The 25879-nt window shown below is 41.1% G+C and overlaps 1 protein-coding gene across 1 annotated transcript; it reads left to right on the plus strand.

The window, feature by feature from the left end:
* The first annotated feature begins 75 nt into the window (after nucleotides 1-75).
* impact (impact RWD domain protein) lies at nucleotides 76-24573 on the plus strand. The gene is made up of 11 exons (XM_083672025.1): nucleotides 76-268; nucleotides 1161-1289; nucleotides 1374-1426; nucleotides 1535-1597; nucleotides 2292-2377; nucleotides 12766-12891; nucleotides 13321-13415; nucleotides 15166-15239; nucleotides 15599-15689; nucleotides 18917-19051; nucleotides 23875-24573. The coding sequence occupies exons 1-11, from the start codon at nucleotides 224-226 to the stop codon at nucleotides 23932-23934; spliced, it is 957 nt and encodes a 318-aa protein (XP_083528151.1). The 5' UTR covers nucleotides 76-223; the 3' UTR covers nucleotides 23935-24573.
* Nucleotides 24574-25879: the final 1306 nt, after the last annotated feature.

Raw genomic sequence — 25879 nt, forward strand, 5'->3', positions numbered from 1 at the left:
CCACTGACTGACTGTTGAATTAATCATTATTAAATATGTTTACTTTGCTCTAGGATTTGCTCCGGAAGTAAAACGTAAAGGTTATAGTTCATGCGCAGGCTTCCAGCTGAGAACAAGTCAGCATGAGAAGCTGAGTTGGTGATCTGTCAAACTTAAGACCAGAAACAAAATACGGCTGCCTGTATGACAATTTACGTCTGGTTGTCTTTTTTTCAATGAATGAATGGCTGACACAGCTTTCGAGAATGCAGGAGATCTTCCATCTCAAGTAAGTTCTGTAGGTTTACAGTAGCTTTGAGTTGGACTGAGGATGTCTGAAGTTCACACAGATTAGAATGCAACCTGTGTGAGTCAGCTTGGTGTTAACTTTGTTATAACCCTAGTCATGACTCATGGCTCATGGCTACCATAGCCCCATCTGACTTATTTCTGTATTTTCATTTAGATGTTGTGTTTAATACTAGTCACTGATGAGGCTGGACTCATGGAGACAGATAATAATGGCATAAACTGTGCTGTATGATACAAAAATGTATTGGTTATGAAATAATAATAACTACAGTACCATCCAAAAGTTTGGACACACCTTCTCATTCAATGGTTTTTCTTTATTTTTCTTTATTTTTTTCTACATTGTAGATTAATATTGAAGACATCAAAACTATGAAGGAACACTTATGGAATTATGTAGTAAACAAAAAAGTGTTAAACAAACCAGAATATGTTTTATATTTTAGATTCTTCAAAGTAGCCACCTTTTGCTTTGATGACAGCTTTGCACACTCTTGGCAAGGTGTGTCCAGACTTTTGACTGGTACTGTATATCATATGATCGGTTTACAGACAGTTAACTAAAAGTCTTTATATTGCTTTTGAGTGTGTTATTAAACATACGTATAACTCTGTGTTATGAATTATCATTTTGATTATCATTTTGGTGGCAGGGATACCAGTAAGAGTCTTGCTCTAATCCACGCTACTGTCTTTTTGGTGCCCTCATCACACAATTGAGTGTAACTGATTCCAAAGCAATTAAGTTTCTCTCAATTAATTTCAAATGCTTTACAAACCCTATATAATGTATGCCTTAATGTGTAGTGCCTGTTGTTATTATTATTATTATTATTATTATTATTAATATTACACTCATCTCTCATCAGGTTGAAGAGGTCGAGGCTCTTTCCTCCATCTATGGTGATGAATGGTGTGTCATTGATGAAGCATCAAGAATATTTTGCATCAAAATATCAGATGATATGGACCGCCCCAAACTGACAGCATGTTTGCAGGTAAAAGGAAAACTCTTAGTATGTTTACGTACATCATAAGCTATTTCACCAGCTCAAACATACTGTGTCTATTTCCTTCATCAGATAATTCTCCCACATAATTACCCGAGTGCAGCACCACCCATCTACCAGATAAAGTAAGTGTATTTACATTTCAAGGTTTTATGTCATTTGTTTATGTATTTTTTTTTTTTAATATTGAATATTGAATATTCATTAATATTCAGTTGTCTCTCCTCCTGTAGTGCTGCATGGTTGCGAGGTCCTGAAAGGACAACGCTGTCCAACAGTCTTGAGGACCTGTATGTGTAAGTGTGCTTCAATATCACTGGCTACGTGCAGTACAGACACACAGATGTGTCAATCCTAACAATGCAGGGGATGCTGGTAATACGGATGAGGAATAGTCACTGTTCTCTCTATACGCTCCATTATAACGGTCATGTCTCAAACATTGGACAGTATGTTTCCACACAACAGTGTGTCGCATAGACGAAAAAATCACTTCAGGGAAGTTTTCCAGCTGCTTGCTCTGTTTCTCTTTATGAGAATCATGGCTAGCGACAGAAAGCAACACACCTCTTCAGTACTCCACAAATTGTTGTCCTCCATGCTTGTTTGTTGTTTGTGTTGCAAAGTGATGATGTCAGACAACAGTGTGTCGCATAGAGAGTGATGAAAAAATCACTTCAGGGCAAATAAATCTGATTTGACTGCTCAGACACAAGTCGCATGGCCAGGAATCAGATGTGTATCTGATTTCAAACCACCTATGAGTGTGGTTTGAAATATCTGATTCCATTCCAAGTTTTTGCCTGTTCAGACTGCAGGAAAAAAAAAATCAGTTTTGAATCGGACAGGGAGGGAAAAAATAGTCACTTCCAACTGTCAGTGTGAAGGAGGCTTTAGTGTGTCAGGTGGGCTAGTGGTGGGCTTGAACAATGTCCCCTGGAAATGAAGTTGAATTAAACCACTAAAATAAACAATGTGATGTTCTAACAGGGAGAACACTGGGGAGAGCATCCTCTACCTCTGGGTCGAGAAAATCAGGGAGTTCCTCTCTGAGAAATCCCAAACCACAGACACAGGTGAGATGAGAAATATCTCATGGTTTTGATCTCAATATGGATGGATGGTGTATTCGGTCAAAGTTGTTAGATTTGCATAAATGATCTTCAGTATTTTAGTAACATCTCCTTTCATAATTATGCATTTAATCCTGAGTCATTTCAAATGATTTGCAAGATGCTCCTTACTGATATGATCCTCCACTGCACACCAGGTGGCAGTATTTGTCAGTAGATACATCGTAATCTAAAACTCTCGAATTATGCTTGGATTCCCCCCCCCCCCCCCCCCCACCCCGACCTCTCAAAGAGACAGACCTTAAACCAGATAGAATCCATTCATATCCATTAGGTCTGGAGAAAAACAGGCAAGGCCACCTATTTCCTTTCATGAGGATGACAGTCATTTAATTCATTTTTTTTTTTTATACATTTTGATATAGTCCCAAGCATCAGCGTGAAAAGCTGAGGCCAAAGGTATAAAAAGCTATCTGTCACTTAACAGCCTGACTGCCTGGACTGAATGAATGAAGATCAGTATCTGAGTAATGACTTTTAATGCAGTGACCAAACCTTTGTCACACAGCATAAAGACAGTATGAGGGAAGAATTGAATATTGTATTACTTCCACTTCGAGGTAAGGGGTTTTCTAGGTTATCTAAGAATGACATGCGCCGCCTCTTTTGAGCACCGAGAATAAGAAGCGTGAAATTAATCAAACTCCTATTCATCATTGCTGCTAAATTTGTTAATTAAAAGTTGATTAAGCCTGTAATTACTATGATGGGCCACAGTGCTTTAACATGGAGGTCTAAGGCTCCTGCAGTTAAGTACAGAGTAGAGGGAGAGGAAATGATAATCAATCCAAAAGATGCAAGTTATAGAAAGAGTGAGGAAATGAAAATAAAAATAGGTAAACAGTAAATAGGACACAAGGGATTAAAGAGGCACAAGAGGACTTATATTAATAAGAAAATAACTGAGTGGATGGGAGAATGTAGAGGAAAATTAAATAAAAGAGTATAATATAGAGAGAAGTAGTAATGCATTATGCATTTATACATACGGGCCCGGTGGTACTGATAAATATGTGACACATTTATGAGAGAGAGACAGAGAGAGAGAGACAGAGACGGGGGGGAGGGGGGGGGTGAAAGACATTAGCATTGAGATTCTTTTTCTCTGTAATGGAAACCCTTTTATGGACAATTGGAATGGGGGAAAGGCAGTGGGATGGTTACCAGCTGGAGCTTTAGAGAAGCTTTAGAGGAGAACATTTGGAACAAACTCGCATTCATTTCAAAAAGGCGTAAAGTCGTAGAAAATGGAAAGGTTTCTAAATTGCATAACTATTATGGGCAACGATTTGTGGAAATTACAGCTCACTAAGATCATTTTACATTTCTGGCTAGTGGAAATGACAATGAACTCATACTATTCTCAAGAGGTATATTTAAACGAATGAAATGTACTAATCATGTTAGCTCTGGGGATCATTATCTAAATTATGGGAAGTAATCTGGATGATTAAGAGGGCTACTGTATATGCAGTGCCTTGAAAAAAGTTCCTTTGTAAATGTATTTCACATTGTGTTGTCGTAGAGCCTGTCATTTTGACACATTTAAGACTTTAACTAATCTACACAATCTACTCTACATGTTTCTATATGTTTCACAATGACACTTTTATTTAAGTTGCTCTTATGTTGTAAGGCTTAACTAATCCGCTCGTCATTAAAAATGTTAGACGCAGAATCAATTTAGGATAGGATAAACTTGAATGTCCTTGAGAGGAAAATAGTCTCAGACACTTTGTAATGCTGTATACAAAAGAAAAAGCAGTCTACATTACGCACATAAACAACACATATATTTATAGTCTTCAGAAGTATTTGGTGGCCTTACGCATGTTCCCAGACTCAATGGGTGGCCCATTACACACAGCAAGTTCAACTCAGGGGTTCATCAGGGAAAAAAATGGAAAGTTTTAAATGTCATGTCAATCAATCTACTCATTAAAATTCAGTCGAGCATACATTAAAGGCACTGTCAATGATTTAGGCAGGCCTTGAACAAAACGGAAACAATGGAGTATGCATTTTAACATGCAAATAGCACTTGATTTCTCTGACATTGTGCTCAAAGAATGACATTCCATGATTGTAGAATTATTATTATTATTTATTTTTTTATCATGATTTGAAGCCACATGTAATTTGTTTACGAAGTCTCCTTTGACAACAAAAACATAAACAATGGAGAAATGGGTCCTGATTGCTTTGGTTATGATGGGGTACAACATTTTAATAGTGAGGAATCATATAATCAAGGTGTATTTCATTATTTGAAATTACTCAAAAAATTACTGACAGTGCCTTCATTTAAAAAAAAAAAATGTAACTAACATGTGGAACTTGAAATGTGGAAAGGTGACATTGTGGAATCACTTAATCTCAAACTACTGTAGTTACAAAAAAGAGCCCAACGATAAAGTTAGCCTTTACTGTCCAGAAACTTTCGACTTTGTAGATTTCCTTTCCTGAATTATTGATCAATAACTTTGCGAAAACATTTTAACATTCAGACCCTTGTTATATTAATGCCCCCTTAAATGCCGTTGTAGCTGAATATTAATGGTCTGTCTCTGTGTTCTTTTTCTTTGGGCGTGGGGGTGATTTTTAAACCATATTAATGATGGTAATCTTAAGGTCAGGCAATGGTAATTTTCTCATGAGACCTGTGAGATAGGTATCCATTTAAATTAGACCTAGTCTGGGTGGTAGAAGACACAGAAATTCCAAAAGTTCCAAACAACACCATCTTCCCTAAAAATAATATAAACCCCCGAAATGGACTTGCAGTGTTGAAATTAGCTGTTGTGTTTCTGCATGCATGTATGATTAGAAGAGGCAGCCACCAGAGACAGAAAGGTGAAAATCGATGAGTCCACTCCCTAGAACACCCCTGGCCAGTAACAACATGTTTCCACACTCACTGAACACTTTATTAGGAACACTATATTAATACTGGGTAGGGCCTCCCCGCTCTCAAAACAGCCTCAATTCTTCGTGGCATTGATTCCACAAGATGTTGGAAACATTCCTTTGAGATTCTGGTCCATGATGACATGATTGCATCATGCAATTCCTGCTGATTTTTCAGGTGCACTTTCAAGCTGTGAATCTCCCATTCTACCACATCCCAAAGGTGTTCCATTGGATTCAGTGTGTTCCCAGTTGACTGGGAAGGACACAGAAGAACACTGAACTCATTGTCATGAACTCAAAGAACTGTACTCAAAGAACTGTATGCTGCCATTAGCAAACAACAGACTCTGCATCCCGAGGCAGCCTTCATTGTCGCGGGTGACTTCAATCACTCCAACTTAAAGACTGTACTGCCCAAATTCCACCGAAATGTCTCTTGCCCCACCAGAGGAGACAGGACATTGGACCAAGTATACACCAGCATGGCTGATGCGTACAAAGCCGTTCCCCTCCCCCACCTAGGTCAATCAGACCACCTCTCATTGTTCCTACTGCCCAAGTACTCAGCACTCATCAAACGAGTGAAACCTACAGTGAGGACAGTCAAGGTCTGGCCAGAGGGAGCTGACTCAGCGCTCCAGCAGCGTTTTGGAAACACTGACTGGGGTGTGTTTGCCACTCAGGCCACCCATGACTCCCACACGGACATTAATTCATATGCCTCATCTGTTTTGGACTACATCAATTCCAACATCAGCAGTGTCACCACACTCAAGCGGATCACCACTTTCCCTAATCAGAAGCCATGGATGAACAGTGAGGTCCGACTCCTGCTGAAGGCACGCGACATTGCCTTCAGATCAGGGGATGCTCGGGCCTACAGCTCATCCAGGGCTAATCTGCAGAGGGGCATCAAAAAGGCCAAGCACAACCACAAGCTGAGGATAGAGGATCACTTCAGAAACAACTCTGACCCCCGACGCATGTGGCAGGGCATCCAGGCCATCACTGACTACAAACCATCTAACACCTCACCCCTCTCCGTTGACGCCTCCCTCCCTGACGAGTTGAACCACTTCTACGGCCGCTTTGACAGGGACAACAAGGAGGTGGCCACCAAGGCTGTGCTCCCTGCGGATCACCAGCCCCTCACTCTATCCCCCACCGACGTGTGTGCGGCACTGAGCAGGACTAACGCACGCAAGGCTGCTGGTCCTGATGGGATCCCCGGACGCGTCCTCAGGGCCTGCGCTGTGCAGCTGACTAAGGTTTGGACTGACATATTCAACCTGTCCCTAGCCCAAGCAGCTGTCCCCGCGTGCTTCAAAACCACCTCCATCGTGCCGGTGCCAAAACACTCCACTGCAACGAGCCTAAATGACTTCCGACCAGTGGCACTCACGCCCATCATCATGAAGTGCTTCGAGAGGCTGGTCTTAGCTCAACTCAAGACCTGCCTACCACCCACACTGGACCCCTTTCAATTCGCCTACCGGCAGAACAGGAGTACAGAGGATGCCATTTCAACGGCACTTCACTCCGCCCTGTCCCACCTCGACAAGACTAACTCTTATGTGAGAATGCTGTTTATTGACTTCAGCTCAGCATTCAACACCATCATCCCCTCCAAACTGATCTCCAAACTCAGGCAACTGGGCATCAACCCCTCCCTCTGCAACTGGATTCTAGACTTCTTGACCAACAGGCCGCAGTCTGTTAGGCTTCACAACCACACCTCCTCAACCCTCACCCTGAACACCGGCGTTCCACAAGGCTGTGTGCTGAGCCCCCTCCTTTACTCCCTCTTCACCTACGACTGCACACCTGTACATGGCTCAAACACCATTGTTAAGTTTGCAGACGACACAACGGTGATCGGTCTCATCAGCAACAACGATGAGTCAGCCTACAGGGAGGAGGTCCAGCACCTAACAGTGTGGTGCAACGACAATAACCTGGCTCTCAACACCAAGAAGACCAAAGAACTCATTGTGGACTTCAGGAAGTCTAAAGCTGGCGCACACACCCCCATCCTCATCAACGGGACTGAGGTGGAGCGAGTCACCAGCTTCAAGTTTCTGGGTGTCCACATCTCTGAGGACCTCTCCTGGACCCTCAACACCTCCACCCTGATAAAGAAGGCTCACCAGCGTCTCTTCTTCCTGAGGAGACTAAAGAAGGTCCATCTACCTCCTCAGATCCTGGTGAACTTCTACCGCTGCACCATCGAGAGTATCCTTACCTACTGTGTCACAGTATGGTATGGCAACTGCTCGGCATCGGACCGGAAGGCACTGCAGAGGGTGGTGAAAACTGCCCAACGCATCACCGGTTCCTCACTCCCCTCCATCGAGGCTGTCCAGGGCAAACGATGCCTGCGTAAGGCACGCAGCATCGTCAAGGACATCTCTCACCCCAACCATAGACTTTTCACCCCACTCCCCTCCGGGAGGCGCTACAGGTCTCTCCGCACCCGAACCAGTAGGTTCAGAGGCAGCTTCTTCCCTGCGGCTGTCACCCTGCTGAACTCGAACACTACACCTACCTGACAACCTACTACCCCCGCAACCCCCACCCCCCCCCCCCCCCCCCACCCGGACAATTGCACTATTGCACTATACTCCCCTCCCCTTCTCTTACTCAATACCACTGCTCTTCTGTACATACCTGTTCATACTGTTCATAATGCACATATCCTATATTTTCTTTAATACTACTGCACATACTGTACATACTTGTTTATACTGTTTATACGGCATTCCATATTTATATTTATTCGGCATTTACCTCATGTTACTGTTAATACATATATACTGCTAGACTGCATTACCCATACAGCTCATATGCTGCTACACTGCTCATACTGTAACTATTTATTCTGCTATAATGCTACTGTTACTCACATACTGCTATACTGCACTGCTATATTATACTGCTTATATTATTCTATATTACACTGCACTACTACTGATCATATATTGCACTACCTGTAAATACTGTTCATTGCACTTTCTGCTATTTTGCACTTCTGGTTAGACGCTAACTGCATTTCGTTGTCTCTGTACTTGTACTCTGCACAATGACAATAAAGTTGAATCTAATCTAATCTAATCTAATGTTCATGAAACCAGTTTGAGACGACTTTTGCTTTGTGACATGGTGCATTATCATGCTGGAAGTAGCCATTAGAACAGGGGTGGGCAATTAATTTTTACAAGGGGCCACATGAGAAACCTGAATTGTGTCAGAGGGCCACACCAACGATAACTTGAACTTAATTCTGCTCAACTTTCTTCCATTGTAAAATGCACTAAATTATATATTTTGAATAGCTGGTACTGATAATCGGAAGAATAAAACTATTCTGTAAATATTTATATTAGGCAATGTGAAATTGTGGTGTATAGGTCAAATAAGAAAACAAAAACAATTATTGAATCAGTGCAATTTATTTTTAACTTGTTAATCTCCACAAACAATGAAAAACAACAAACAACTTAACAAGTTTATAGAAATACAGCAATACAACAAACAATAACTTGTAATGTTTTCCACCTCATTTTACCTCTTCAGTGAGAATAATCCAGTCTGTTCTGGGCTTGAACAAGGGCATTGAAATCTGGCTGAATGTCTGAGGTGGCTATGCGAAGGACAGCTGAGAGGTGGTCATCAGTGATAGAGGATCTGTGTTTGGATTTGTTGAACTTCATCACTGAGAATGTCTGTTCACATACATAGGTAGATCCAAAGAGGACTAGAATCCTCTGAGCATGCCTCCTCAGGTGTGGAAAGTTCTCCTCTTTGAGGGAGGAGTAAAAGTCCAGCAGTGAGACTGACCTGAAGTGCTCTGCCAGAAGTGTGTCAGACTGCAGGTCAATGAGTTCCATCTGAACATCACTTGGTGCATTATCCACACTGCAGTTGAAGGGAGAAGAAACCATGTGCATTTCACTCTCAAGAGTTTTGAAATCTTGAAATCGCCTCGAAAACTCTGCATGCAGTGCTTCTAACATGGTTGACTACTTGTGGAGGTGATCGGCTGATCTTTTGGCTTCCTTTAGTGTTGGCAAGTGGGTCAGAATGTTGTCCTTCACTTGGCTTGAGATAAGCTGCAACTTTCTCATGAAAGCCTTCACTGCACTGTACATCTCATGCACAAAAAGGCCCTTGCACTGCAGTTTGACATTTAGTTCGTTCATTAGTGCAGTCACATCCACAGCGAATCCGAGGTCTGCCACCCAGTCTTTATCTGAAAGCTCTGGGATGTCATGTCCTTTCTTAACACAGAAATCCTGAATCTGGTCTCTCAGGTCCCAGACACTTTTCAGTACTTTGCCAAGGCTGAGCCACCTGACAGTGCAGTGATAGCTTATGTCACCATGTTCAATCTCATTTTCCTCCAAAAATGAAACAAATTGTCTGTGATTTAATGCTCTCGCTCGGATGTAGTTAACTGTTTTAGTTACAGCATCAACAACATGGTTCATTTTTAACACTGTCTTACATAACACTTCCTGATGTATAATACAATGCAAAAATGTCAATTTCTGCACAGGGTTCATTTCTGTCACTTTATCCTGCATTCTCTTTAAAAGTCCAACATTTTTCCCCGTCAGATTTGGACAACCGTCTGTTGTCACACCTGCCAGCTTGTCCCATTCAGTCCTAAGTTACATGTCCAAACATGCATTTACCTCTGTGAACAAGTCATTACCAGTGGTTGTCCCTTTCATTGACTGCATGGCTGCCAACTCCTCCGTGATTTGAAAGTCTGCAGTTATCCCACGTAAGAAGATGAGTAGCTGGGCGGTGTCACGTACATCGCAGCTCTCATCCAAAGCCAGAGAAAAACAGTCAAAGTCGGCCGCTCTGTTCTTCAGCTGAAGCTCCAAGTTTCCAGCGATGTCCTCAACCCGCCTCGTTACAGTGCGTCGGGAGAGTGACACGTTCTCAAATGCGCCCTTTTTCTCCGGGCACATCAGCGCAACAGAGTCCAATAAGCACTCCTTAATAAACTCTCCGTCAGAAAACGCCTTACTTTTTCTGGCGATTTTGTGAGAAATGACATAACTTGTCCTGACGGCTGCATCTCTGGGGGTGTGAAGTTTCGTAAAAAGTCCTTGTTGGGTTTGCAGTTTTGCTAGCAACGCATCAGACTCCCGCGCACGCTCTTCATCAGACAGATTTCTGTATTTATCCTCATGCTTGGTCGTGTAGTGGCGATTCAAATTATAATCCTTTAACACAGCGACCTGTGTACCACAGATTAAGCACACGGCTTTACCTTTAATTTCTGTAAAGAAATACTTGGCAGTCCATGTCTTGTTGAAAACACGGCATTCGTTATCAACTTTTCTTTTCTTAGCGTTAGCTAAGATTATGTCAATTATTAGAACCATTGCATTTATGGCTATGACTGTGTACTAACCTCACTAAAATCAATGCATTGCAATTCAAAGAATAAATCAATTACAAAAGTTTTTTAAATTATTATTATTTATTTGTTACCATTCATAGTATTGACAGACAGACAGCGGTCAATTATTATTAGCAACGGTCTGTTATACGAAAATAATTGACCGCCGAACGTTTGGAAGGCCCATTCAAGTGAATGGAACGTTCTAATCTACAGCATTAAGAAGAGCCGTGTAATAAATAATATTATATTATAATTATTATTATTTTCGGGATCTACAGGGAATGTTTCAAAGATCAACCCGTCGATCGCGATCGACGGGTTGGCGACCACTGATCTAAGGCAATGAATTCCATAATTTTTTGTGTTATGCCTTTTGCCTTGGCACCATCACTGGAAAACTTTCTTGCCTTTTCAAAAACGTCCGCTACAGACGGAGTGGGCGTGCTCGGATTGACTTTTCTTTTCTGCGCCGCATTCTTCTCATATTTAGAATGGCAATCGGGATGTTTGGATTTCAGGTGATAAATTAAACCCGACGTGGAGAAACTCTTTGCAGATACACCCCCTCTTGAAATTTCAGCATTGCATGTTTTGCAAATCGCTATCCGTGGGTCTTTCTCCGAGATATTGAAATAAGTCCACACCGCAGACATGTTGGCTCTTATCCAGATAACCGTGTGCTGGCTGCGCTTTTTAATTGCGTCATTACAATTGTGTTTCGGCCGTGTTGTTTCGGTGATTTAGGTATTTCGGCCGAAAACCGAAAATGCTCTTTTGGGCCATTTTCGGTGGCCAAATTTTCGGTGCATCCCTATAATTTATGATTGGCCTCACGCGGGCCGGACAGGGACGTACAAAGGGCCAGATGTGGCCCGCGGGCCGTAGTTTGCCCAGGTCTGCATTAGAAGATGGGTAAATTGTGGCCATGAAGGGATGCACACGGTCAGGAACAATACTCAAATAGGCTGTGGCATTCAAGCGATGATTGATTGGTATTAACAGGCCCAAAGGGTGCCAAGAAAACATTCCCCACACCATTACACCAAAGTGTTCTGTGAGTGTATACAAACCAAGTATCGGGTAGGACACTCTATTTTAGAAAGCACTTTCGAGGGTTGTTAATAAGCATGTTGTTGATAATGCATGGTGTATGTTCAAATCAAGGTTCAAAGAGGTAATTGGGGCTTACTAAGTTGGGGCTTACTCACAGAATTGTTTTTTATGTCCTATGCACCAACCACACCAAGTCAATTTCCTGTATGTGAAAATATACTTGGCCAAATAAAAATAATTCTGATTCTGATTCTGGGGGTACCTGGGGGTGCACCTGGACAATAAACTGGACTGGACTGGTAACACAGATGTCCTGTACAAGAGAGGCCAGAGTCTGCTTTATTTCCTGAGGAGGCTCAGGTCCTTTGGCATGTGCAGGACTCTGGCCAATAGGAGGATGAGGACCAAACTCCTGGCCATCATGGACAATCCCTCCCATCCCCTACAAGACACCGTGGTAGAGCAGAGAAGCTCCTTTAGCAACAGATTATTACAACCACGTTGCACTAAGGAGCACTATAAGAGATATTTTCTCCTGCCTATTTTGTTGTTGTAGTTTGTGATGTTAGCTGCTGTAACGCCTTAATTTCCCCTCAGGGATCAATAAAGTACCTATCTATCTATCTATCTATCTATCTATCTATCTAAACACACAATGCTGGCTGGCAAAGGCTCACAAACATGTTTAAAAAGATGGTATGCGCACATCCAAAAATACTTTGCTCAGGTGTTGGACCGAAGGGAGTTACGAAATGTGAGAGATCCGCACACTGGTTGCTGCTCCCAAAAATGTGTTATTTTATTACAGACAATAATAATGTCTGTAATAAAGTGAACTCTTTTTTTCTTTTAAAACCAGTGTACAAAGCTGGTTTCTCAAAGCCTCACAAGCACTAATACATATTTTGTATTGAACTCATTCATACTGTCTGTATGTTTCTACTCGCAGTGGAAAGACCAGAGATGAGAAATATGATGACTGAGGAAGAGGAGGTGGAGGATGAAGACCTCCCAGATTTTAGGGCTCTGAAACTGAACACAGAGAATGCACATCTCTTCATGGATCACCCAAGCGGTAAGATTCTAACTGCAAGGCGCAGGTCTTGGAGTAGAAGAGAAAAAGATATTTAATGGAATAAGACTATAAGTACTTATTGAAGACTCTCAGCTCTCGCTTGGCAGGTCCTTTGTATTAAAGGCTTAGACAGAGGCAGTGCTTGCACATCAATACATTAACTAGCTGAATCATATCTGAAGTGAACTCACAATATAAATTCAGTGGATAAACATATTCACTCAATGTTAATCAGTTAAAGCAGCTATGAGTGATGTCAACAACACATAAGCAATACAGTAATAAGTCCTTACTGCTTTGGTTATGATGAGATACAACATGTGTTCTACTCTCATAAAGGTATTTAGGAGTTATATTAATCACAATCAAGGAATATATTTCACATTGAAAACTGCTTTAATATGTCCATGCGTGTATGTATCCCTGTAGACGAGGAGGTCCCTCCTGTGAAACATGGCGAGACCATCACAGACAGACGCAGCACCTTCCAACCACACTTGGCCCCAGTGGTCACACCTCGGCAGGTACAGTATCCCTCTCACTGTGCTGGACACACCTGGCTTCTCTTTCTGAATAAACTGTATTTACCATCTATTTCTATAGTATATTACATCATCTTGAATTAATCAAACTAAATAGCCAAAATAGTAATGAGTCGCAAGTTGGGGTATTAACATGATAGTTAAAGCTGGCTCTGAAAATAGTCTAGTATTATTCAGTGATGTGAGTTCTGTGTATAAATTTATATCTTAGGCAACAACGACAATACTATCCTGAGTGGGGAGAAAACTACCTTTCAGAGTGCTGATTGCCTATGCTAATTTGCCCTCCTACATGGAAAACTAAATTCTCTGGCTGGATTCCAGGTGTTACCTTTCACTCTGTAAAACATTAAGATCTCCCACCGCCTGCCGTGATTTTGCAATTTGGTCGAAGGTAATTATAGTCACTACATGATCTGAGTAAATGTGAACATTTCAGGGCACCAAAAGTAATGGGACAGATTCATATAATGTCCAAATTAAGCACATGTTTAGTATTTGGTCGATAATCCTTTGCATGCAATAACTACCTGAAGTCTGCGACCCATTGACCCCATCAGACGCTGGGTGTCTTCTCTGGTAATGCTCTGCCAGGCCTCTACTGCAGCCATCTTCAGTTGTTTGTTTTTAGGTATTTTTGCTTATCATTTTGGTATTTTAAGCTTATCATCAAGAAATTAAGGTTCAACTGGACTTAAATTTGAAGATTGACTTGGCAAGTCAAGAACTTTTTGTTTTTTGCCTCTGTAGTTTTGGCTGGTGACATATTCTGTGGATGGTCGTCTCTGACACATTCACTCCTAACTCCTGGAGAGTGTTCCTGATCTGTGGGACAGTTGTTTTGGTTTTTTTTCTTAATTATGGTGAGCATTCTTCGGTCATCCACTGTAGAAGTCTTCCTTGGCCTACCAGCCCGTTTGCAATTACTGAGCTCACCACTGCTTTTTAATGATGTTCCAAACTGTTGATTTTGGAAAGCCTACAGTTTTGGCTATGTTTCTGATTTTTTAGTCTAATAATGGCTTCCTTGACACCTCTTTGGTCCTCATGTTGAAAGACACCAATCGCAAACTCCAAAGGCAAACAAAGTCTAGAATCAAAACTAGACATTGACAGTTCTCTTATGCCTGCACAAATGTGACCTAACACACCTGACTTACCAGAAACACCTGTCAAGCCAATTGTCCCATTACTTTTGGTGCTCTGAAATAGGGCGATTGATTTCAATCCAGTCGGAGGGATTTGTAGCCATCTTTGAAAGTGGAGTAAAGATGGTGTCGTGTGTTGTCCCCTCACGTGGGGCAGGAAATGTGTTACGTTTCTGTTCCCTCCTTATATATAACTATTCCCGGCAAGCAATATCCATTAAACACCATATTAAATGGGAGAAACCTTTTGGTGAACTGTACAATTTATAACAAGGGTTATCAACAGATGAGGCGGGAGATCCACGGAACGTGCCCACTCCATTGTAATTAAGTGCCCCGGGCTGTGAAAGGGGGGCATTTATGACCATTCACACATGTAAAATAGTGGTTAAATGTTCAGTTACACACAAGCACTAAACCAGCTCAAACTGGACTGCATGTCTCCTGTCTCCGTCTCCAGCTTTAGTCATGGACTGAGGCCTGGTGGTGGAAGGCAGGTATGAACAGATGCGGTGGCTCCGTAGTTGTATAGTTGTATGCTGTATTTGAGATTTTTTCTTGGTATCTTGGTTTTTATGTTTCAGGTTAAAATGGTTCTGGACAAGCTGTATGAAAACAAGAAGATTGCAAGTGCCACTCACAATATCTATGCATACAGGTGGGATATCCTATTTTAAACACAGAGCCTGTTGTAATATTTATAGTTGCTGTAAACTGCCTCTAATTACAGTGTTGAGAGAAGAATAATGCTTACTGACGGAACAGAGGACTGTAATTTCTATCAACAGTCCGCTTTACCGCTCTCAGAGGTCACGTAAGGCAGGGGAGAAAACAACTGTTTCAGAAAAAAATGGGTGGCCATTAACTGGAAGAAGTAGATGCTGACATTTAGAAGCATTGAAAAAGTTTACTCTGAGGAGGCCAATTGAGTTCACTGACATCATTCTCATTCACTCAACAACCTCTGTCTCTCTCTCTTTCTCTCTCTTTCTCTCTCTCTCTCTCTCTCTGTTGTAGGATATACTGTGAGGACAAGCAGAGCTTCCTTCAGGACTGCGAGGATGATGGAGAGACAGCAGCAGGAGGACGACTGCTTCACTTACTACAGGTACTGTTTTCAGGCACCAAAGCTGTGGATATGGCCCCTTAGGTAGCGAAACAATTGTTACACTACTGGTAATGGGTAAAGTATACTGTATCTACATGAAAATGAAGTTGAAAACCTTCTCATAAAACGGTCATGACGGTTGTTTATTAAAACAAAAATGATGGTCGTTGTCCATAACCGTGTAACCGACGGTTATATACCATTACCGTGCCAGGCCTAGTTTCAAGAGTAATCACAAATAAATAGGTTAAATAGGTTTTGGTAATAAACCATTTCTATTGTATATTGTGTACAGTGCTTCTAGTCAGTTCCAGTAGTTTTCCAGCACTCCTATCAGTTCAAAGATAAAGTTCCCCCTATAGTCTTTAAAAAAAAAAAAAAAAAAACATTATGGAAAACATTATCTATAGATCAATAGATCTTTTTTCCACACAGAATCTACCATAAGTCCATGTTTACATGTTGTCTCAATAGATGATGATGTCAGTCAGTACCAAGATTGATATTATTATGATAATATCAATTATCATAATAATAGAAACATTTCACAAGTATTTACCAAACATGGATAAAATAAACATTCGCAATGAAGTGATCTAACATATTGTCATGAGTATGAGTCAACCACACCTGTCAGTGGTTTTATATAAACCTCCCTGTCTTTCTGCTGGATATGGCATCAGTTTGAAGTGTAATTAAATCGGCATTGTTTTGAAGATGATTATTGTCATCTTTACGCATCACACAGGTGTTTTTCAAGTGAGCACGTTGCAGGTTTTATTGCCATGGCTGTACTCTAAATTGAGAAACATTTTAATTTGCTTATGAAGTGTGTTGCCTGTATAGTATTGAAGAGAAAAGTACAGATAGTGAATAGAGCTGTACTGTACATTTACAGTGCCCTGTGCAAGTAATGGGACAGTGAATCATTTTTTTCTTTCTTTAATTTCTTTTCTTTCTTTTCTTTTCAATTCAAAGATAAAGTTCCCCCTACAGTCTCTAAAAAAAATCTTACTTTGTTTCAGCTGAATTGAGCTGATTGAGTTATGTTCATATAATTGAGTTATGTTGATGTGAATGTGAATTTCCCAATACCATGGTTATACAGTACCTGTTTTTCACTTGAGTACTGCACCTGTGCATCCTTAATTTGTGTTTGTTGTGTCCCACAACACCCAATCCCTGGCTCTGCATAATTCACAGACACCTGATGTGCCTTTTAAACTGTGGTGGGTACAGAAGAGAGGACGGTCGAGGGGTCCTGCTGGTTCCTAAGCCTATGAGGGCTACACCTGGCCTTACAAGTTTCAGGCAGGGCTACTCGTCACGAGAGCGTGATTCAAAATCACTTCGGCTAGCGTTTTCTTTACAAACTATGACCCGTTAAACCTCAGGAGGCTGAAAAACCTGGCCCTGTCTGACTGGTCCAACGCACATAAACGCACCTTAAGCACATTGGTCTTCGGGTACGAGAGAGAAGACTAGCCTGAAGACTGAAGAAGTTTTTATCCACTTTAAAGGTTTTATCCCAGGAGTTAATGGTTATTATCGACTGGATCTGTCATTGTCACCTTAGTGAACCAGTGAAGGATGAAGGCGGACTTTCATATTATCTCCCTCTCTCCTCTCCCTCCCTCCCCTCTGCTGAGGAGGAATATTGTGCCATGAAATGGACTCACCCCTATCATTCTTAATGGTGTTCAAGTCGCTTCTGTTTTTTTCACCTCACACTGAAGTGCTACCTTCAGTGGTTTGCGAGGTGGCATCAAGACGCACACATGTTCACAGAAAATATTTCCCCTGGCATTGTCTGAAGGCTGCACTGTGCTGATTTGTCCAGGGTTCATAAAACACATTGTAATCAAAATTACATTTTGCATGCCAACCAATCTTGCCCTACTCAATGCCAGTGGGTGCTGAGGCTCTGACTATCCAACCATTTCCAAACCTTATTTTCATACCCTGTCTCCCATATTATTCTTATTCACACACAACGTTGACATGAATGCCAAGCGTCAGACTGTTACAGAGGGATGCTGGGCTGTGAAATGGTTCCTTGGATTCCTGCAGCAGGCGAGGAGTGTATCAAGAATAACAGGATTTGCAGAGCTATGCTTTTGCCAAACTGATTTGGGATTGTATGCATTGCATTGAGCCAGTACAAAGGAGGCTGGCAGGGCAAGGTGTGTTGCTAAGGAAATACAGTGTGCAAAATTAGCCAAATCCTACATTGACTAATGATATGATTTCTACCAACGACCAACCTGGGTCAAATAGTATTTGAAATCCGTTTGCCTGAGCCTGCCTGCAGTGCCGGTGGGGTTAGCACTTTTGCGACTATTCCATTGGTTTTATTGCACAAGTCAAACACAATCAAGCACAGGCACAAATGATTATATTCAAATAGGTATACTATTTGAACCCAGGTCTGACCATTTGCCATCCCTCCACTCACACTGAGTCAGACCTAACTAGTCGAGTCAGTGCTTTATCTCGTATGCTTCTTCCGCTCACCGCCCAGAGCCCTTCGAGCGGCATTGTGATTAAATCTCTACTTGTGCCTCCCTCGACTGACAGGCAATTTACATGGAGGGGGCTCGGCTTTATCTGTTCGCCTCTAATCATTTTCCTCTCAGCCTCCTTCTTCTCGTTTCCTAATTTAGAATGGAGCTTTATTCATTTCGGAGGGATTGAATGTGAAGTGAGAGGCGATGAATATAGAAGAAGGCTCTTATTAACAGAGTAAACAGCCAGATGGCATGGAGGCCCCCCCCCCCTTCCCAGCAGATTGGACTTTTGTGTGTCTAGCAGAGCCACAATTCTCCCCTGCTGAGATGTGTTGAGGTTCTTGATTGACAGCTAATGGGCAGGGGCAGATCACTCCCTGATAACGACTCATTCTCTCTCACGCATCCTGCTTGTGTGAACTACTGTTGCGCTGTTGAAACATGGCTGCCAAGCAAGGATTCCTGAGTCATTACCTGCCACATCAATCTTATCAATCATCTCACAAAACATCTCTAGGAGAGATATTTGGGGAAATGGACCGGTGGTGACCTGCAAAACTGGTCAAAATCCTTGGCACACCGTACTTTAGTTTACTGTTCCAACTGACTGTTGACTGTTTGGTTTAGTTTACTGAAATAATCTGTTACGCCCCACACACAAACACGCCTGGTGCCACCGTGTCCCATTGGACCCACATCAGTTCTGCTCCCCCCCCTCAGATTCTTGATGTCCGGAACGTGCTGGTGGTTGTGAGTCGCTGGTACGGGGGGATTCTGCTGGGTCCAGACCGCTTCAAACACATCAACAACTGTGCCAGAAACATCCTGGTCCAGGAGGGCTATACTTCCTCCTCGGTGAGACCCTTCTCTCTCTACCCATGCATGCTGAATAAAATAGAATAGATTTAGAATAGAATAGACATTATTGTTCAACCGAAGCTGGAAAATGATCTCTGACCTCACCTCATCATACAATGGTTAAAAACACATCAACGTTGATTATGAACATACACATCTTACAAAAAGAAATGAATCACAGTGATCTCTGACCTCACCTCATCATACAATGATTAAAAACACATCAATGTTGATTATGAACATACACATCTTACAAAATGAAATGAATTACAGTGATCAAACACAGTATTTGGCTACATTTGGCTTAAATTCACACATCCTAAAATTAATGACATGGCAAAGTAGCATACAGCATACATTCCCACCCACTCATTCACCCATTATTGTTAATGTCCATATTAACATTCATAATCTAATAATATATGCCTTTTAGCTGACACTTTTATCCAAAGCGACTTACATTGCAGTGAGTGCATACATTTTTCAGTATATATGGTCCCAGCGGGAATCAAACCCACAACCTTAGCACTGTTAACACCATGCTCTACCAACTGAGCCACAGAGGACATTCATCTATGGATTGCAAATGATTACCTAGACATTTCCCTCAGTCAGACAAGAGCTCTCATTCAGAATAGGTAATGTTCTTATAAGTGTTCTTATACTTCATTGCATTACTGCCCAGGTCAGATTAAAGGCGAAATTGTCTGTATGTAGGAGACCCACTTTAATGAGTGGACCCATTTGTGACAGTATAATTTATATCAAACTGTAGTATCACATTCAACTGAACAGGATTTTGCACCCTCCTCTGCCTCCTATTGAAAAATACTGTTTATGTAACCATTTCACTTTGCATAGGTTTCTCTACAATAAAAGGCGAGAAACAATAACAAAATATTTAGACGACACCAATATTTGAATGCATCCATGGCCATGCAATCATGGCTACAAAAACAACTATATGCACCCTTTTTTAACAATACTAAAACCTTTACTGTTTAACTAACACAAACAAGAGTGGAACAAACACTTGAGTCTTACAGTATCTGAACCAATGCAAGATATATATATATATATATATATATATATATATATATATATTAATAGTTTAATAACAAAATCACATGCAACACTAAGCTGCTTATGTTTTTGTTCATCCTGATAAATGTACTTTGATTTGATTTAAGTGGGTTAGTGTTGCATGTGATATTGTTGGAAACTTCTTCCATTGGTTCAGAAAACACTCACACTTGTTTGTGATAACAAGCACAATGGGGAATTGGAATTGTTCTCTGCTCCTCATTGTGCACGGCTTTTGAAGAAAAAAAAAGGCTTTCAGAGATGCTTTTAGACCCCAGTCTGTAATTCAAATGAAAACTTTCTCTTCTCCTTATCTGTGACAAAGACATTATTTATGGGGAATTGGAATGAGAAGGTCAGAGTGTATTGGACTTCTACTCTGGTTTCAGATTGTTTGTTGTGCAGTTTCCTCCCTCATTTCTGTGCAAATGAGGACTTGGAAACAGGTGTCAGGATTGTCATGGTTACGCATGCACTGGTTCTGGTATGTTGTACCTTTGTTGCCCTACCTCAAAGGCATACCAGAAGGAGCTCCATATGCTCATATTGGGTGGTTAAGTGTTTATATCCTCAATAAAGACATAAAAAAAATAAAAAATAAAAATTTATATATGCCATTTAGCTGACGCTTTTATCCAAAGCGACTTACATTGCAGTGAGTGCATACATTTCAGTATGTATGGTCCCAGCAGGAATCAAACCCACAACCTAAGCGTTGTTAGCGCCACACTCTACCAACTGAGCCACAAATATACTTTTTGTATTTGCATAAAACAATACCAATGATAAGATTAAAGCTGCTAGCAGCAATTAACAGGGTCTAAGGCTCATGGCAAGATCATGGGATTAAGCGGCAAAAGCCTTGGAGATGTGACCTTGATGATGAAATCATTGTCTAATATTCTGAAAGTTGTTTCTAATAAAAAAAACTAACTAGTGTTACAACTTTCATAATGATAGTGCCAAAATCTTTGATTTGTAGGCATGTAATATGATAGACCACGCCCACAAGCCCAACAGTATGGCCAATCATGACCATGTTTAAGATACTGGCTAAGACTCTATCCCAGGGCATGTGTATCAAATGTCATGTCATTTGGTGAACCACATCAAGAGATATCATATATGAAATATGGCATTTATGGCGCCCCCTTTTGGTTGATTTTCATATGGGTTTAGGGATATTACCCTGAGAGTTCTAATGGATCTGTGTAACAAGATGCATCATGATAGGATTCATTGTCTTTTGCTTATAACCATACAGTATGTGAGAGGCCAGGCCCCCTGAACAATTAATTGGTTAATAGCGGCCATGTTGCTTGTTCAAATGGTAAACAAAATTGATCCTCAGTCCATTGATGCAGATAGGCAAATAATTGTAAAAGCCTTAGTGTTTTAGGTGTTGTTTTTACAATATTCAAATGATTATTTAATAGGATGTGGGAGATATGGCCTTTCAAGTTTGGCAATTTCAAACAGTTGTTATAGCTCCCCTGTTAGTCCAATGGGGGTAATATTACATTTGGGGAAGTGGTCACCACTTCCTATCAATATAATATAATATATAATAATAATATGTGCCATTTAGCTGACGCTTTTATCCAAAGCGACTTACATTGCAGTGAGTGCATACATTTTTCAGTATCTATGGTCCCAGCGGGGGACATACTGCCAAGTTTTAAGTTTCTCACTGGAAATTGAGCCACGACATCTCAACATTATACTAATACAAACTAATTAATTACAAACTAATACAAAATAATACAAACCCTAACAATAACAATAGGGTTCTATGTCCTATGGGCTTAGGACATATTACATTACATTATAATTATATTAGCCCTAATGAGAAAAAAAACCGTGCCAACAGAAACAGGTTATACTGTACAAACATGTTTCATAGCATTCAGCAAACATTCAAAGTATACATTGTTTGCTGTACCAATCTTGGGGCATAACACATTTATACAAAGTATATTTCATTAGCCAATACCTTTTTATCAAATGGCTATTTGATAATTACCGTTTGTCACGATTACTGGTAATATGAAACACCTTCAGCCATGACGACCAGGGCGTTTGAGTATTGGAAAAATGTCTGAAATGATGCATGACGATCCTTCAGATCTTGGAGATCAGTTACTACATACAGTATGACTGGTCCAGTCGAGGCTGGTGGAGGTAGATAGCGAAGCATAGACTCATTGGAACGCATGGAAGGGAATGAGGAATGGTATCAAACACACGTTCTACCTCCACCAGCCTCCCCTGGACTGGTCCCTCCTCTCTTAATGGTTAAGAGTGTTGCATGATGATGGGAACCATTCCGTTGTAAACAAGAGAGGTCATGCACTACAGTTGTGGCAGACTGCCAGGGAATATTCAAAGGTGCAGTCCAATCAAAATCATGTTTTTCTTTCAAATTGTAATTAGAATAATTTTAAATTATAATTATAAGAAGCATCATTTATAATAGTAAGCATGAGCAGAGGAGTGGGAGCAGCCTTTCATCTGTCTGTGTCCCTCTTCATTTGTCATTCATAGAACCATACGCCCAAATCCCTTCCCCAAACAATGCTGACATGAAACGGCATACGATCTTCACCAGAGATGTGTACTTGTCAACAGCTCCCATTGAGATGCAGTGGCAGCAGGAGGTATCAAAGAGGTTTCAAGCTCCTGCTGACAGAGCCCACTGAAATCTTCAGGATTACCGTTTCACACCTCTAGTCAGGTCTAGAAACAATGTGTTCCCTGAAAAGAACATCCTGCCTGGAGATAAACGTGTGAAGAGGACTCCTATTTCCTTACACGACCACCATCTCGTGTATTAGGGCATTTTAGTGTCCAGGCAAAACGGCTTCATATACAGTTAATACATACATAATACAATCTATACATGTTTCAGTGGAGAGCTCTGGAATGCAAGTGTAGTGGAGGTGATTTGGAATCACGGTCTTGTGATGAGGTAGCCCTGCCTGACACATGTAAACTCAAGTGTTGCCCTGGGACCCTGAGGATGTCTTCTAGGCCTAATGGTAGACGCTTGGGTCTTCCATGTGGGAGACCTGGGTTTGAACTCTGCTCGTCATACAAGACTCATTATCAGACATTTTGCAAAGATGATATGCAAAGACGACTAGGCTGATGCTCTCTCTCATGCAGAACTAAGTGGGGATATTTCCAAAATCTCTAGGACAAATATAAATGTAGGATTACAGTACAGCATATTGCAATTTTCGGGTTTTTATGTAGCTGTATATATTTTGGCAGACTACAACAGATGGCTGATTAACAGTTTAGCAGTACAGAGTGAGCTCAGCAGGGAACCGGGTATGAAACATTTGTCAACAACATGAGTAAGGTGTATCAGGATATAAGGATGTACCAATAAAATGTTCAGTGCTGAGTATGAAGGAACTGATAAAATGTGGTGCTTCTGTTTACTGAATTATTATGGCAATGTGTAATAAATCCAATCAATAGTGCAATTGTATTATTATATATTGGGAAATACTTGAGTAGTTTGGAACCTGGGTTTGCTTTTGCTTTTCAACACTTCAAACAAGCCTTTGACATGCAAAAGGACACACATGCATACACAAATACAATTCAAAATAAATGAGTCACTGAAATAGGATACTGAAGAATATTTTTCCCCAGCTGTCGACCGCAGTGGCACACCATAATAATTGATTTGATGTTCTTCTCTTCTATTTGTTGTTATTGTTTCATAGGATGAGGCTTCCAAAGCAGGGGGGAAGAACAAAAAGGCAAGAAGCAAGAAGACAAAGTAAACATGAAATTAATCCGAAAAATAACCGAATGCTAGTCAATGGTGTGTGGTCACAATGGTTACAAGGTTTACAGAGAGGGAAATACATTATGACCGTCTCGCAGGACCAAAACTACCAGTATTCAAATTAAATTTGTACGGTTCAGTTAGGACACTCACATGAAAAAATGATAATACATTTAAGTTTGGCGTAATTGGATGGCTCCGCCCTGTATAGCTCCCTGCCTGAAGTTTAACAACATAAAATACAAAATAACAGAAGGCAGGGAGCCGATGACTTATCAAACCCCCCCACCCCCCCCCCCCTGTAGGTAGGTTAAATACAGAGCGACAGAGCTGGGGCGGTGGGTGGAACAACCAACAAGTATAACTCTCATGGCCAGTGGCGTTACACTGTTTACCGTAGTGGAGTGTACGTAATGGCTGCTTTTAAGCCTTGTCCCTGAACATATGATGATGTTTGCATACGTGTGAATCATGTAAAGTGTCCCGCCTGAACTAACGTAAGCTTCATTTGTGCCTTAAACTTAAGAGTAGAACTGTGTTTTTTTACTCATTTGAATGATGTGACCCTGAGACAGGGATGGCTGCTTGACTAGCCGTGATGATGTTGTTATTGTGATGAAAACACAATAAACCGAAGAGCGTCCTTGTGTTTAAAATGAAGGTATTTATTGAAGTAAGGCACTGACAAAACCGAAGGTTATTATCATGCAAATTATAATATTGTTTTCCATCTTTTGATCTTGCTGATATAATAACCTTGAAGAGAATACCGGGTCAGAGTTTGACATCTGTAGAGATTTTTTTACACACAGACCGCGAGCTGCAATTTAACAGGCCACAGGGTCCACCTGGGGGTAATTAGGTTGCACACCTTGATGTACAGATTTCCTCAACAATTAGTCTAGTATTATGAAACCTTGAAACTGGAGGCAGTTTGGGGCCAACAGGAAGAGAAACATTTCAAATATGTTTTGAAATATGTCTCATTAATGATGTATCCTAGAGAGCTCTGGCCGTAATAGCAATTAACACCAACGTCAACCTTACATTTCACAACATCCACAGGTGGTATTGAGATTACGTTTCACAACATCCTCAGGTGGCTATCTGGGTTGCCAACAGTCCCTTTTCCCATGGAGTGTATTTTTACCAATACATGGCTCTGAAATGTACGTCGTAATTCCACACCTCCACTTAGGCGTCATTTGCTTTCAGATTATACAAGCAATTCATGCAATGTTGCTCTATCAAGGTGTGATGAAGTGGCTGTGACCAATTGTTTTTTTATTTGCCAAAAAAGCTTTTTGAATATAGATTGGTCTAAACTGTCACAGACACAAACACACACACACACACACACACGCCTGCCCCCCTCATCCGCTGCTTTTTGATGTCCACCTCACTCGTGTTAAATATTAATTCATCTTTTCACTGCTTCTATTGTTTGAAGATTTACTTTTTTTATCTCTCCTCTGGGGGTTGGCCTTGCCTCTGAATTTTTGTGTCACTCAAGCTCCATCACTGAAGGGCACTGTGCAGTCTGCATATTAAACACACTGACATGCTAGACTGCCAAGGAGTACTGCCTAAAAATACTCCCTGTGATACCTGTCACCTCTATACACTTGACGAGTAGGCTTGAGGCTCAGATGTGTTCAAGTTTAAGTACATGTAATGAATTTCATTTCATGCGGTGTACAATGTTCTGAAAAGGAAAATGACAGAACAGTGCAGTAATGTCAGCATCCATGACCCCCCTGCCTGCTCATCTACAGTAGGTAATTGTACCTTAATGGCATGTTTATTCCATGTCGCTGTGTGCTTTGTCACTGAAGAGCTGTCATTACACTGAATTACCACAACACTTCAATCAGATATCTACAAATATCTTTTGGCAGATTCACACAGCTAAATGAACACTTCACACTGAATAACATAAT

This window comes from Argentina silus (genome assembly GCF_951799395.1).
Source record: "Argentina silus genome assembly, chromosome: 6".
Lineage (NCBI taxonomy): Eukaryota > Metazoa > Chordata > Actinopteri > Argentiniformes > Argentinidae > Argentina > Argentina silus.

Coding starts and splice junctions, on each gene's coding strand:
- impact (XM_083672025.1), top strand. CDS start 224: ATGGCTGACACAGCTTTCGAGAATGCAGGAGATCTTCCATCTCAA. Junction 1,427..1,534: donor CCACCCATCTACCAGATAAA/GTAAGTGTATTT, acceptor CTCCTCCTGTAG/TGCTGCATGGTTGCGAGGTC. Junction 15,690..18,916: donor GACTGCTTCACTTACTACAG/GTACTGTTTTCA, acceptor CCCCCCCCTCAG/ATTCTTGATGTCCGGAACGT.